The sequence below is a fragment of the Dendrobates tinctorius genome, unplaced genomic scaffold, assembly GCF_039654945.1.
Source record: "Dendrobates tinctorius isolate UK_male_01 unplaced genomic scaffold, ASM3965494v1 ptg000015l, whole genome shotgun sequence".
NCBI classification, from domain to species: domain Eukaryota; kingdom Metazoa; phylum Chordata; class Amphibia; order Anura; family Dendrobatidae; genus Dendrobates; species Dendrobates tinctorius.
In genome coordinates, this window is record NW_027361683.1 from 13,262,142 (window position 1) to 13,275,525 (window position 13,384).

At 39.1% G+C, this 13,384-nt stretch overlaps 1 protein-coding gene across 1 annotated transcript in view; it reads left to right on the forward strand.

Moving 5' to 3' along the window:
- Positions 1-349: 349 nt before the first annotated feature.
- The window catches only part of GRIK3 (glutamate ionotropic receptor kainate type subunit 3), a 990,088-nt gene continuing 977,053 nt past the window's right edge, over positions 350-13,384 (forward strand). The window contains exon 1 of the mRNA XM_073562506.1: positions 350-1,447. Coding sequence (XP_073418607.1) covers positions 1,333-1,447 — 115 coding nt within the window. The 5' untranslated portion in view covers positions 350-1,332. The remainder of the gene's footprint in view (positions 1,448-13,384) is intronic.

Below are 13,384 nucleotides of genomic sequence, written 5' to 3' on the forward strand. Positions count from 1 at the left end.
TTGTAAAAAGTGCCCTCTGGGATCTGCAAGCTGTTTCACTTACGTATGGCTTGGCATTGATCATTGATCCTTATGCCTATGGGTAATCAAGTGTTCAGTTATTGCGTACGTACGGATCTATGAACAATATATTTTATTACTACTAATACCCCTACTAAAACAAAGTCATTTGCAGGTACGCCTACATTATTATTTTTCCCATGTAAGCTGCTGAATATCTTGGGAATTGGGTTTGATTAGGCATTTGTTATATATTCTGTCCAGATTTTGCTACATGGGGTATTATTCCCATTTGCTTTTTTTTTGCAATATTCCATTGTGCGTTTATCTCCTTGCAATGTCGAGCATAAAACCCGCTGTCCTGTCCCAATAATCAGCGAGAAATGTTATTGTAGTATTAATGCTGCTATTACAATCAGATGAAGCACTTTACAGAAATCCCTATTCTGATGGATAAGAATCCGAAGAACCAGTAAGCCACACCTTCCTCCGCACCTGCAAAACTAAAGATTCATTTCTCCAATGCATTTGTCACCAAGCCGCAAAAGAAAAAAAAATTACACAATGTTAATGCCAAGCAAATCCTGGCTCGAAATAAGTAGTTTGATTGCCAAAAGGAGGGGATCCTTGGAAGCCACCCTGTGTGCTTTCAGCTCTGACACCCCTATTTTTCAACGTCCAAGATATCGCCGGTAAGCCAGGTTCGCCCTCTTGTTTGTCTCTATTTTCTGTCCACCCCTAAAGACTCCACACGAGTGCAATGAATTGTATTCTCCCACTGAACAAATCACAGTCATGAGATGGTAGCTGCTTTGCATGTGGAGCAGGCAGGCTGCCTGAGTGTGTCTGCCTTTGTCAGTCCAATTCTCTCACTTGTGCTAAATCTCTGAAGCCAGAGAGGGGAATATATCTTTTTTTTCCTTCAGCTGCAGGATGGCTTTTGCTGCATCTGTCTTTCCTTCTTCCCAAGCCCTAGGGAGCTCCTGATCTCTATGCCTGGGATTCCACTCCACAGCTTTGCTAAGGACCAGTTGATAGCATCAATGAGGACTGCATCTAAGCATCTAGTCTCCAGCAGGTGAATGGGACTGGGAGAAGCAGAAACCAGTGGAGAACACATACACAGGGAAGATTTTTTTTTTTGTGGTTAGGACCAACATCATCTAACCTTTGATTTCAGCTGCTCAGGCTTGGGGGATAGTCTGCTAAAATGTGCAGTGCAGAGGCATTCAACTGTGACTGTCTTGGGCTATCACTGGAATCTTAAAACCAAGAAGGAAGTCCCAGGGAATTCCATATTAACTTAACTTCAGGGGGATTTTGTTTCTAACAATGACACATTACTGGCTCTCTTTTAGGAGTATGGTTTTAGAGTGCTGGCCAGTTTTGCTCTGCTACATCTTCTGGCTTCAGGACTGTCAAGGAATGCCACATGTCATCCGAATAGGTAAGTCCTGCATGCTCTTCTCTCACTTCGGCAAAAGTGACGCTCAGTGCTGTGTTAATGAAGGGGTTAACTCCCTTTTGACCGCACTCAATTGAAATGATCACTTGGTCGGGGAAATGGGCATTCTAGGATTTTCGGTCCATTTTCCTCACATTTGGCTATATCTCTGCTGCTGTACCTTTTTTTTTACTGCAGAGTTTACAGGAGAGGTCCCTGAGGACACGTTGAAGATATGGGATGTAACTGTGCCTATATATATGCATGCAGGAGAATACCCATAATAGGCACTAAAAATGGTTTTTATGGCAGTTCAAGCAATGCTCTCCTAAAAGTTGTAGAGCTATGCATTCCTCTACATAAGACCACCTGGCACAGAGAGGTAGGGTTAATAGCACTGAATCCTCATTGGGAGCATTCAGATCATCAAGTACACCCATTGTGCTTGGATATTTTGTCACAGCTATCTACATGTGGATGTCTAGGCTCGAAAAACAAAGTCCTGGATTTACCCATTATCCTAAGCAATGTGTCAGATTAGCAGTGCCGCCTGCATTGTGTGCACAGAGCCCTGTGATAGTCTGGGATAAGTCTCAAGGTTCTCAGCTCTTTCTGGATGTATAACACAAAGTTAATCTGCTTGGGAAGAAGCAAAGTAGAAGCAGGAAGCTCCCCAGCTCACAATCCTGTTAAGGATATGGACTGGGCTGTCCTCATTTATTGACCTTGGGTGTCTATTAATCTACTTGGTCCCCAAGGACAGGCGCTCAACCAAATTAGGTTAACATCTGCATTTTATTAGGTTCTGAGACAGGACTGTCCTACCTATCCTAAGACAACTTCTAGTGAAGGTTTTGTGTGTAACCGCCCTGTGATACCCATCAGTAATTTTAATGAAGGCAGTTCAGTGCCCACTTGGCCCAAGGAACATACCGTATGTACGAATCAAAGTACTGCAGGTGATCTACTTGTTGTGTAGTGACTGACCTTTACAGTTTGTCCACGTACGGTAAATACTTAAGTATATATATGCAGTATATATATATTACTAGTGCTATAACTCTACATAATCCATATTATTATAATGGCTGCTGTGCTTTGTTGTGCTTTATTGTACACTTTCTGGTGTTCCTGTAGATTTCTTTTATTCACTCTATATTGCATTTGTGGAATAAAAATAGATATATTTTTAACCTTGTTTGATCACTTAATGATGGCAAGGTCCCTACGTAACGAGCCTTTCTATAGTTTTTCCATTCTGCAGTTGGTCTTCTGTTTATGAAATAGATTTCTTTCCAGACAATGGATCTTTTTTATGTCTTTTACAACGTTGCAAGGAAAACGGTTTCAGCGAATCCAAGGAGCAGGTGCTGAAAAGAGTTGGCTTTGAAAAGGGATTTATTAGCAGAAATTCTAAAGTGAATGACTCTGACACTTTGTTAAGAGTTTACTACAATGAATATGCCGCAGCACAAAGCAGGAGCGCCGGGGTGACCTAGAAAGTAAGCTAGAAAGAGTGGAAACAAAAAGAGCGTAACACGTCAGAATAAACCGGACTGTGTTTATAAGACTGGCGAGGTTTTGGTAATGGCGGCAATCAATGCAAAGGTCAATGTAAACGTGTTACTACTCATCACTATGACGGTTCACAATTAATAGAAATAGTCACTTAGTATTTTTGATTTCATTGAAGCAAAAAAAAAAGCTGCAAAATGGGATACATTGGTTTTATGTGCAAGGCTCTCGCTGCCGCAGGACCGGACAATAACAGTACAGTAACGCATATACTATATAGATATATATATACATACAATATTGACTATCCCTATGGTTCGTTGATATAGGTTATTAATCTGTTCGGATCGGTAAGGAAACAATGAGTCATTATTGCTCTGCATCCAGTGGTACATTAGGAAGTCATCTATGTACAGTTATAGATCCCGCATGACGGTCATAAAATAACTTGACTGACCACTGACAGATCACCCACCGAGGCCAGAAAGAAATGGCCTCAGCCGAAATGCGGGAAACTTGGATTCAGCAAGTAGGTCAGAGATCAAATAGGGTTAACATTATTGCCTACTCTACATCCAGGGCGGGGAAGGGGATCAGTCCTAAATGCAATCGTTTGGATGTTTTTCACATTATTAATTTTCTATTATTATTTTATATTAGCAGTATATAAGGGCAATAGGTAACAATAAAAGTGTACAGCCAATAATTCAAGCGCACTATATGATAGTAGGAGGACGAGAATGCTTTACACTTTATACCGTCAGATTACGGATTTCTCCATAATGCTACCTTACACATTGCTGCGCTCCTTTTTCTTCTAATTTGCGGACATACTATTAATTGCGCAGACCGCTGCAATCACATAATGACATATGCACACATGAGCTCATTGTGATGGGAATCCTCAGGGATACTGCCATTGCACTGTAGTAGGAAACAACATCCACCCATAATGGAGAACACCCCGGCGGTATTATAATGCAGCCACAGTATCTCGGCATCTTTGCTGCCAATGTATTATACGGTATTATATATCGTAAGAAACTAGGAAGCCCAAGATGTAATGGGATTATGCTGATGACGGGCTCTTCTTTGGACTTCTACAAGCTGTGATACACCAAAGCAAAGCTGTAGTGAAGATCCCTGATGGATGTGGTACATTGTGACATCTCAACCTGTGGCGCTTAGAAGTCACACCAAGAGCGCACTTAGTGCTTCATACTGTCTACGCGCAATCTGTGCTCGGATTTTCAATTGATGTCGTCTGTAAACGCGACTCTTCCTTCTATAATAAAGGACTTATCCTACTTTATGGGGAAAGAAGTCACCATTCTTCACACTTTGATATTATTTGCGCCTTATCATTCTTTACATTTAATCACCATTAATTCCTGCTTTTGAGATTTCAGGGCTCGTTCCTCCAGTCTGGCTCTCTCTATCCGGACAGTATTATCTGCTATATTGCTTTTTCTTTAATGCCCACCATAAACATTATCTTTACAACCAAGGCTTTTGCTCCTCTGGCAATTCCCTTGCTCTTTATTATGTTCATAGATGAGCTTAAGTACTGTCCTGGTGATAATAGTGGAATTATTGGCTGATAGAGGGATTATGTTTAATAAGACACCAAAAACTGAAATAACCTTATATATCTATCGTCTATCTATAGATCTATCTATCTATCTATCTATCTCTCTATCTATCTCTCTATCTATCTATCTATCTATCTATTTTCTATCTATCTCTCTCTCTCTATCCCATATCTATCTATTTATCTATCTTTCTATCTATCCCATATCTATCTATCTATCTATCAATCTAACTATCTATCTATCCCATATCTATCTATCTATCTATCTATCTATCAATCCATCTATCCCATATCTATCTATCTATCTATCTATCCCATATCTATCTATCTATCTATCTATCTATCTATCTATCTCATATCTATCTATCTATCTATCTATCTCATATCTATCTATCTATCTATCTATCTATCCCATATCTATCTATTTCATATCTATCTATCTATCTATCTATCCCATATCTATCTATCTATCTATCTATCCCATATCTATCTATCTATCCCATATCTATCTATCTCATATCTATCTATCTATCTATCTATCCCATATCTATCTATCTCATATCTATCTATCTATCTATCTATCTATCTATCTATCCCATATCTATCTATCTATCTATCTATCTATCTATCTATCCCATATCTATCTATCTATCTATCTATCTATCTATCTATCTATCTGTCTATCTATCCCATATCTATCTATCTATCTATCTATCCCATATCTATCTATCTATCTATCTATCTATCTGTCTATCTATCCCATATCTATCTATCTATCTATCTCATATCTATCTATCTATCTATCCCATATCTATCTATCTATCTATCTATCCCATATCTATCTATCCCATATCTATCTATCTATCTGTCTATCTATCCCATATCTATCTATCTATCTATCTATCTCATATCTATCTATCTATCTATCTATCCCATATCTATCTATCTATCTATCCCATATCTATCTATCCCATATCTATCTATCTATTCTATCTATCCCATATCTATCTATCTCATATCTATCTATCTATCTATCTATCTATCTATCCCATATCTATCTATCTATCCATCCATCCCATATCTATCTATCTATCCCATATTTATCTATCCCTTATCTATCTCATATTTATCTATCCCATATCTATCTATCTATCTATCTATCTATCTATCTATCTATCTATCTATCCCATATCTATCTATTTATCTATCTATCTATCTATTCTATCTATCTATCTATCCCATATCTATCTATCTATCTATCTATCTATCAATCTATCCCATATCTATCTATCTATCTATCTATCTATCCATCCATCCCATATCTATCTATTCCATATTTATCTATCCCATAGCCATCTCATATTTATCTATCCCATATCTATCTATCTATCTATCTATCTATCTATCTATCTATCTATCTATCTATCTATCTATCTATCTTTATTTATCTCTATCTATCTGTATCTGTCTATGCTATTAAATCTTAAGATTGTGAACTCATACTATTATTAGAATAATAATACACATCCCAGCGCCACTTTATTCTATATCTGTAATAATATTTGTGTGCACATTTTTACTCTTATTTTCTTGGAATATTTGCGTTCAGTTCTTCTAGGACTATTCCTTACCTTACCATTTGCTAATACATATACATAACATGTTTCCATCTTGTACGTTTTGACCACAAACTCTATATGGGAGCTGTAGGATTAGAAATAGAATAAAGTGCTTTCTCCTAATGAAAATGGCTATCGCCAGGTGGCCTCCACACCGCTAGCAGATCACCCAACATATCAAAGGCCAGTGTCAGGCTCCACAGCGGCTGAGCTTTTCATGTTCACCTTCCTCACCCGGTGTGATCATTAGCTGTGGCAACCAATTAAAAGTTGCAAAATGATCATTGTTCTGTAAAAGACGACAAATGGAGAAGCAAAATAAATACTGGGCAGAACCGGAGAAGACGGTGCGTTGCTTCTCAATAATTCAGCAGAAAGTGAAGCGTCGCCTTATATTCTGTCCTATTTTTTCATTGCTCTGGAAATAAGGTGTGATTTGATTTCAGCTAAGACATTGACAGACCTACTTGCATGGCTTTACCTGACGTGACTCACGCAGTATACCATCCGCTATCACAGTTTTGAGTATTGTCAATTTTTACATCCTTCTTATTGAGAATCAATAGAAAAGAGAATTTATTTTTTTTTTAAAAAAGTACTGGAGTCAAGACAGTTTGAGAAACATTGGTGAAAAAAATGTGGATTCTTTTTTTCATGGTGTCGCCACCTGGTGGCTACAAAGCCCTAAAAAACTATTCTACTAACGAAATATTTAATGCTGTATAATGCAAGTTTGTCATGGTAAAATGTCAGGGATGCTATTGTGTAGGTGATAGAGGAAGTCATCTACTGCTTCATGACTAATTTACTTTACATATTGGTCTTGGTGTGTTTCTTGAATCCCATCTGGACCTGGACAATTGAATAGGTCTTACTAGCGTTATTTCTTACTATAAACAGATGGGTTTCTCTGGTAAGATAGGGTTTGCTATTTTTCTAAGATTTTGACCCTATAAAAGTCTATAACTCGCCTCTTCCTTGTCATTGGCGCTACATACTGTAAACTGCCCACAACTGATCTACTTCATTTAATATATGGTTCAGTTCATAGTAGATTCCTGTCTTTGACATGGGAAGCACTGTTGAGAATGTTTTCGGCTCTACTTGCCAACATTATGTTTCCTTCCATCATGCACTATTCCAGTGGTAGGAAACTAATGTAGCATGTGGTTATAGAGTGAACATTTAAATCCACGCTTCTGACATACTTGATCTTAAAGCCAAGTCAGAGTGTTAAAGCCTTGAAGCTTGGCATAGGTCCATTTGGCCCATGGCCAACAAATGCATTCCGCCGCAAAACAAATAAATAGCCTATCGAAGGCAAGTGGCATGTGACGGATACAAGAAGACAATGAAAAAGATGGTGAAAATGGAAAAGGAAAACATGAGATAAACCAATATATGGGGTCGGGAAAATTGCTGCAAATCTAATACCTCTGAAACGTCAAGTCACCTCATCCAAGGTCAACCTTTCCTCAAAACACAATAGGAAGGACAGAAGAGGTCACTTTCCTCAAAAGATTAATTATTAAGGACCAAGTTCTGAAATAAATGCATCTGGCACAAACTAAACTGATCTACAGTAGTACCAGTAATATGTGACCCCCGCTCTATGAAGGCTCAACAGAGTGACGTAAAAAGGGGAGCAATCACAATGTAACCACCCAACGCACTGCAGGGTTCGACGTATCCATTTCATTGGTTTCTGAGCACTCTCGTCGTCATCCTATATTAATATGTACTGGTCTGTAAAGATAAGTATCAACCACGTATTCACTGCATTAACTTCAACAGTGTGACTCGGTACTCTGTACAAAATCCATTTCCCAAATGTGATGTATCCCCGACGTTCACTAAACCACTTGTCTAAAGCCATTTGCTTTTAGTTGGAAAAACCCCAAACATATTGATTTTCATTCAGGATCTGTCTGCCTCTACACTAGCACATGTATACAGGAATCTCCTAGAGACACAGTGGCTGTGAGCTTCCCGCAGTGGCAGAATCACTAGGAATGTCAGCTTAGAGGGCAGGCGAAGGTTAAAAGTAGTGTGTGGAAGGCCAGAAATAGGCTTTTTTTCCCCTCAAGGAGGACTATAATAATTGCAATGGGATTTTCCCTTATAGATATTGGAAGCAATCTTGTACTCTTTAAGATGGTTAAACTGTATCCTAAATGTATTTATGTCCTATATTCCAATAAATAAAAAATACTCTGCTGCAATTTAAAATAATATATACTGTATATAATATTTCATATAACAATCAGTAAAGTATAAATGAAGGAGATGACAAATTGCCACACATCACAGTGAGTCATATACCGTATATACTGTATATATGTACATACACTGGAGCTATATATACAGTATACAGATACAGGACCTCATGTAGATCTATAGAAAATAATTCAGTAACTGCATAAAAAGCCTGACAGTGATGACAAATTCTCACCAGTGGGGGACAGCGAAGTAATAGCATATAGTAGAGGGGTTTTACTGGGTCAATGTCTTCCTTAGGTGTTTTCATATGTCATTCATGCTAACAAGAGCAGATGGCTAGCAGAAGATTCTCCCCGATGCCCGTAGCCCCTTTGAAATATACATATTTATATAGAGTGGAAGGCTGGTAGTGCAGCAAACTAATGGGCAGACGAAGCGTGGCAGAGGTGTAGGGTCCTCCTCCCCACAGAGGGTCCCAAGGTACTGTGATTATATGCGTTGACTCTCCTGATGAATCAAGGCCACATTTTTAGGTCATAGCTACGAAAACTTAAAATTTAGATGTATAGTACTTTAATGTTGTCATACTGTAGACTGTGCATAGTAATAGGAACATTTCAGAGAGGCATCCACTGCCAAGCAGCTTTATGAAGTGTACCTCCAAAAATACAACTCTCTGGCACACGCTATTTTTTGCTTAGGGACAGAGACATGAGACAAAAAATCTTTGACAACCCTTATTTTCTGGGGGAACAAAGGATCAGGCATGGTAAAACCCAACATGTCATACTTTCTTTGCCCCTCCAGCAGGCACTGGGTACAGTTGTGATGCCCACTTACTGCTAACATCATCGGACTCTGCTGACATATACCTACGGTCATTTTTTTGACCAGTCAATTGCATATTTCTGTATATGACAATGTTAATGGGTAGGATGCGCCGCCAATTGTGCACACACGTACGTAATACTTCTCACAGCAATATACAGTCTATGTGTCAGGGCTCATGCAGTCAAACGTATAAGTCGGATGTATGCTATCTAATTTTTGATTTGATAGCATATGGACAACACACTACCCATTTTATTCAATAGGGATGTTCAGATGAATGCTACTTTGATTGGTCCGACTGTCCATGAGAAAAAAAATCTCAAATCAAACCTTTGGGTGCGTAAGAAAAAACACGTATCATGAAGTCCACACAAAGAACAAAGAAATCCGCCCTGCAAAAACACCTTTTGGCACAATGTGAGTCCATAGACCACAAACGCTGCCGGAAAAGAGACCTGGACCTTCGGGTGCCCGTCCAGAAAAAACAGCACTAGTAGTCCATGTAAAGGAAAAAGGGACGGCACTCACCAGTCTTTAAAGCGAGTAGTTACTCCAAAGGTTCAAAACATCTTCGATGGAAGAATGGGTGAAGGAGTGTAAGAGTGACTGTCGCTCTTACACTCCTTCACCCATTCTCCCATCGAAGATGTTTTGAATCTTTGGAATAAATACTCGTTTTGAAGACTGGTGAGTGCCGTCCCTTTTTCCTTTACATGAAAAACAAGTATCAGCCGAGCGACATCCGATTTTTTAATGTATACATTTTTATAATAAACCTAGAAAACTGTTCTTGATCTTATCCAGTTTTAAGGTATGAAAACAGATCACATGTGGAAGCAACATGGACGTAAAAAACGGACACACAGATGAAAATTAGATGAAAATTGTCCAAGTTTTCTGGATGAAACAGCTGATTTTTCATGCACTCGATTGCAGCCGGCCTTAAACAACATAAGCCCCAGACTGATACATGGTATCTGCGCAGACCCCTTGTAGCAAACCATCAGGGCAGGAGGGAATTGTCCTGCTGATGTATGGAGCTCGTGAGGGAGTATGTACACCTGAGTACAGCAGTAGCAAATTCTCACATGGTAGATGTATTGGGGTATGCTTCCATATTGAAATTAATGGAAATCTTATTTAAAGAGCATATAACGTGGTTTTTCATGTGAGTTTTGAAACAGAATCTTCTCCACATCCATGTGAAAAAATATTTGAACATTCTCTATGTTCACATGGAATTTTGTTTCCACATTTTTTATGCATTTATATGTATGCAGCATTTTATTCTGCTTCAATTGAAAATGTTTTTTCATAATAGAAACATCCCAAAAATTCATGTTTTTTTTCACGCTGCACCATGTGCAACAAAGGCGCGTTTTCCTGTTAAAATCTATAGGATGTTTATTCAAGTGGCTTTTCATGTGGATTTTGGGAGCAGATCCCACCCAACATCAACGTAGAAAAGACTATGCGTTATCCCAAAGCATTATTTTCATAAAATCCGAAAATGCATATACTTTTCAATTGTCCTGTTAACATATAAATGTGAAGAAATGAAAAAAAATATGTTCTTGTTCATTCCAGAAAGTGTCAAGAATCTGTTGTAGTGATTACTATGTGATTGCACATTACGGCGCGGATCAATAGCCGGCATCTATAGAACTCTTGCATACAATGCATCTGTCTCTATCACTGGATAAGATGGCGCTCCTATTTTTCCATTTCTCTTTACTGTGGATGTAATCACAAGAAGATGTTAACCTTTAGAAGTAATAATAGCTTGGGCAAGAACGTCACATATAGATTTGTTTTCCTACATCACAAATGGTATTTTATATTTATGATCTTAGAAAAGGCACACTACTTGGATGGCAAAGTGTGCTCCCGGCCATTAGGAAGGGGCTCATTTTAGGAAAATCAGACATGAACTCTGCATTATAGATGATGTATGCTCGGCAATAAAGGAGCTATGTGAACATATTGATAAGTCCGCAATGTCTCGTAGGTTCACCAAAGGCAGATAATACATTAATGGCTGTACTTATCTCTAATAAGCAGCCACTGTTAATGCTGCAGTGATCATCTTAAGGTCTCCGTGCTTCCCTTAACCTCATCCTCACCTTCTGACCCTTCCATCCTACATGCATTTACTTCATTTTCCTATGTGTCCATCAAGCCCTCTAAAAATCACTTTTCAATTGCTACCTTGTCAGCAGATTACATCTGCTCATCCATGTAAATAGACTGACATACTATAATAACATGTCTGATAGAATTCATTGTAGATACTAAGAATCGTGTATATATATATATATATATACAGTATATATATATATATATATTAATTTATTTATATATCCATTAATTATATATTTATTTATGTATCCATGTGTGCATGCATATATATATATATGTATATATATATATATATATACTAGATTATGGCCCTATGCTATCGCATCGGGAAGATGCGATAGCATCACACCTCTTGCCATGTTAACCCTCAACACACACACTCCTCTCACCTTTTACCATCTCCACTCACTCTTTCACTCCACATACGACCCCTTCTCTCACTCTGTCTCTCATACTCACGCCGTCATCGCCGCTGCTCCACGATCCCCGACATCTTCTTCCGCCGGCTCCATCCTGGATCCAGACGTTGTCCACGCCGGCGACATGTTCTTGCGGCGACGCCATCTTGAGTATCGTGAAATCCCGCGATACTCAAAATGGCGTCGCCGGAAGAACATGTCGCCGGCGTGTATGACGTCGGGATCCAAAATGACGTCTGCGAAATCTCGCGAGTTTTCGCCGACGCCATTTTGGATCCAGAAGTCGTCCACGCCGGCGACATGTTCTTGCGGCGACGCCATCTTGAGTATCGCGGGATTTCGCCGATCAATTTTGGTTTCATCTGACCAAAGCACCTTCTTCCACATGTTTGTGTGTCTCCCAGGTGGCTTGTTGCAAACTTTAAAGAACACTTTTTATGGATATCTTTGAGAAATGGCTTTCCTCTTGCCACTCTTCCATAAAGGCCAGATTTGTGCAGTGTATGACTGATTGTTGTCCTATGGACAAACTGTCCCACCTCAGCTGTAGATCTCTGCAGTTCATCCAGAGTGATCATGGGCCTCTTGGCTGCATCTCTTATCAGTTTTCTCCTTGTTTGAGATGAAAGTTTAGAGGGACGGCCGGGTCTTGGTAGATTTGCAGTGGTATGATACTCCTTCCATTTCAATATGATCACTTGCACAGTGCTTCTTGGGATGTTTAAAGTTTTGAAAATCATTTTGTATCCAAATCTGGCTTTAAACTTCTCCACAACAGTATCACGGACCTGCCTGTTGTGTTTCTTGGTCTTCATGATGCTCTGTGTGCATCAAACAGAACCCTGAGACTATCACAGAGCAGGTGCATTTATACGGAGACTTGATTACACACAGGTGGATTATATTTATCATCATTAGTCATTTAGGACAACATTGGATCATTCAGAGATCCACAATGAACTTCTGGAGTGAGTTTGCTGCACTGAAAGTAAAGGAGCTGAATAATATTGCACGCCCCACTTTTCAGTTTTTGAAATTCCACAAAAATTTAAAATAACCAATACATTTTGTTTAACTTCACAAATGTGTCCCACTTGTTGTTGATTCTTCACCAAAAATTTACATTTGGTATCTTTATGTTTGAAGCATGATATGTGGGAAGAGGTTGAAAAGTTTCAGGGGGCCGAATACTTTCGCAAGGCACTGTATATACAGTTGTGCTCAAAAGTTTACATACCCTGGCAGAATTTTTGCTTTCATGGCCTTTTTCAGAGAATATGAATGATAGCACCAAAACTTTTTCTCCACTCATGGTTAGTGGTTGGGTGAAGCCATTTATTGTCAAACTACTGTGTTTACTAGAGTTGAGCGAAACGGGTCGAAAAAATTCAAAAGTCACCGACTTTTGGCAAAGTTGGGTTTCATGAAACGAAACCCGACCCTAGGATGAGGTCGGCCACGAGGTCGGCGACTTACGCGCCAAAGTCGCGTTTCAAAAGTTTGTTTTGCGCTCTTTTTCAGCCAATCAGGATCCACGGACACTGTGGGCAACGTGATGACATAGGCACGGGTCACCACCATCTTTCAGAAGGGCATGCAAGTGATT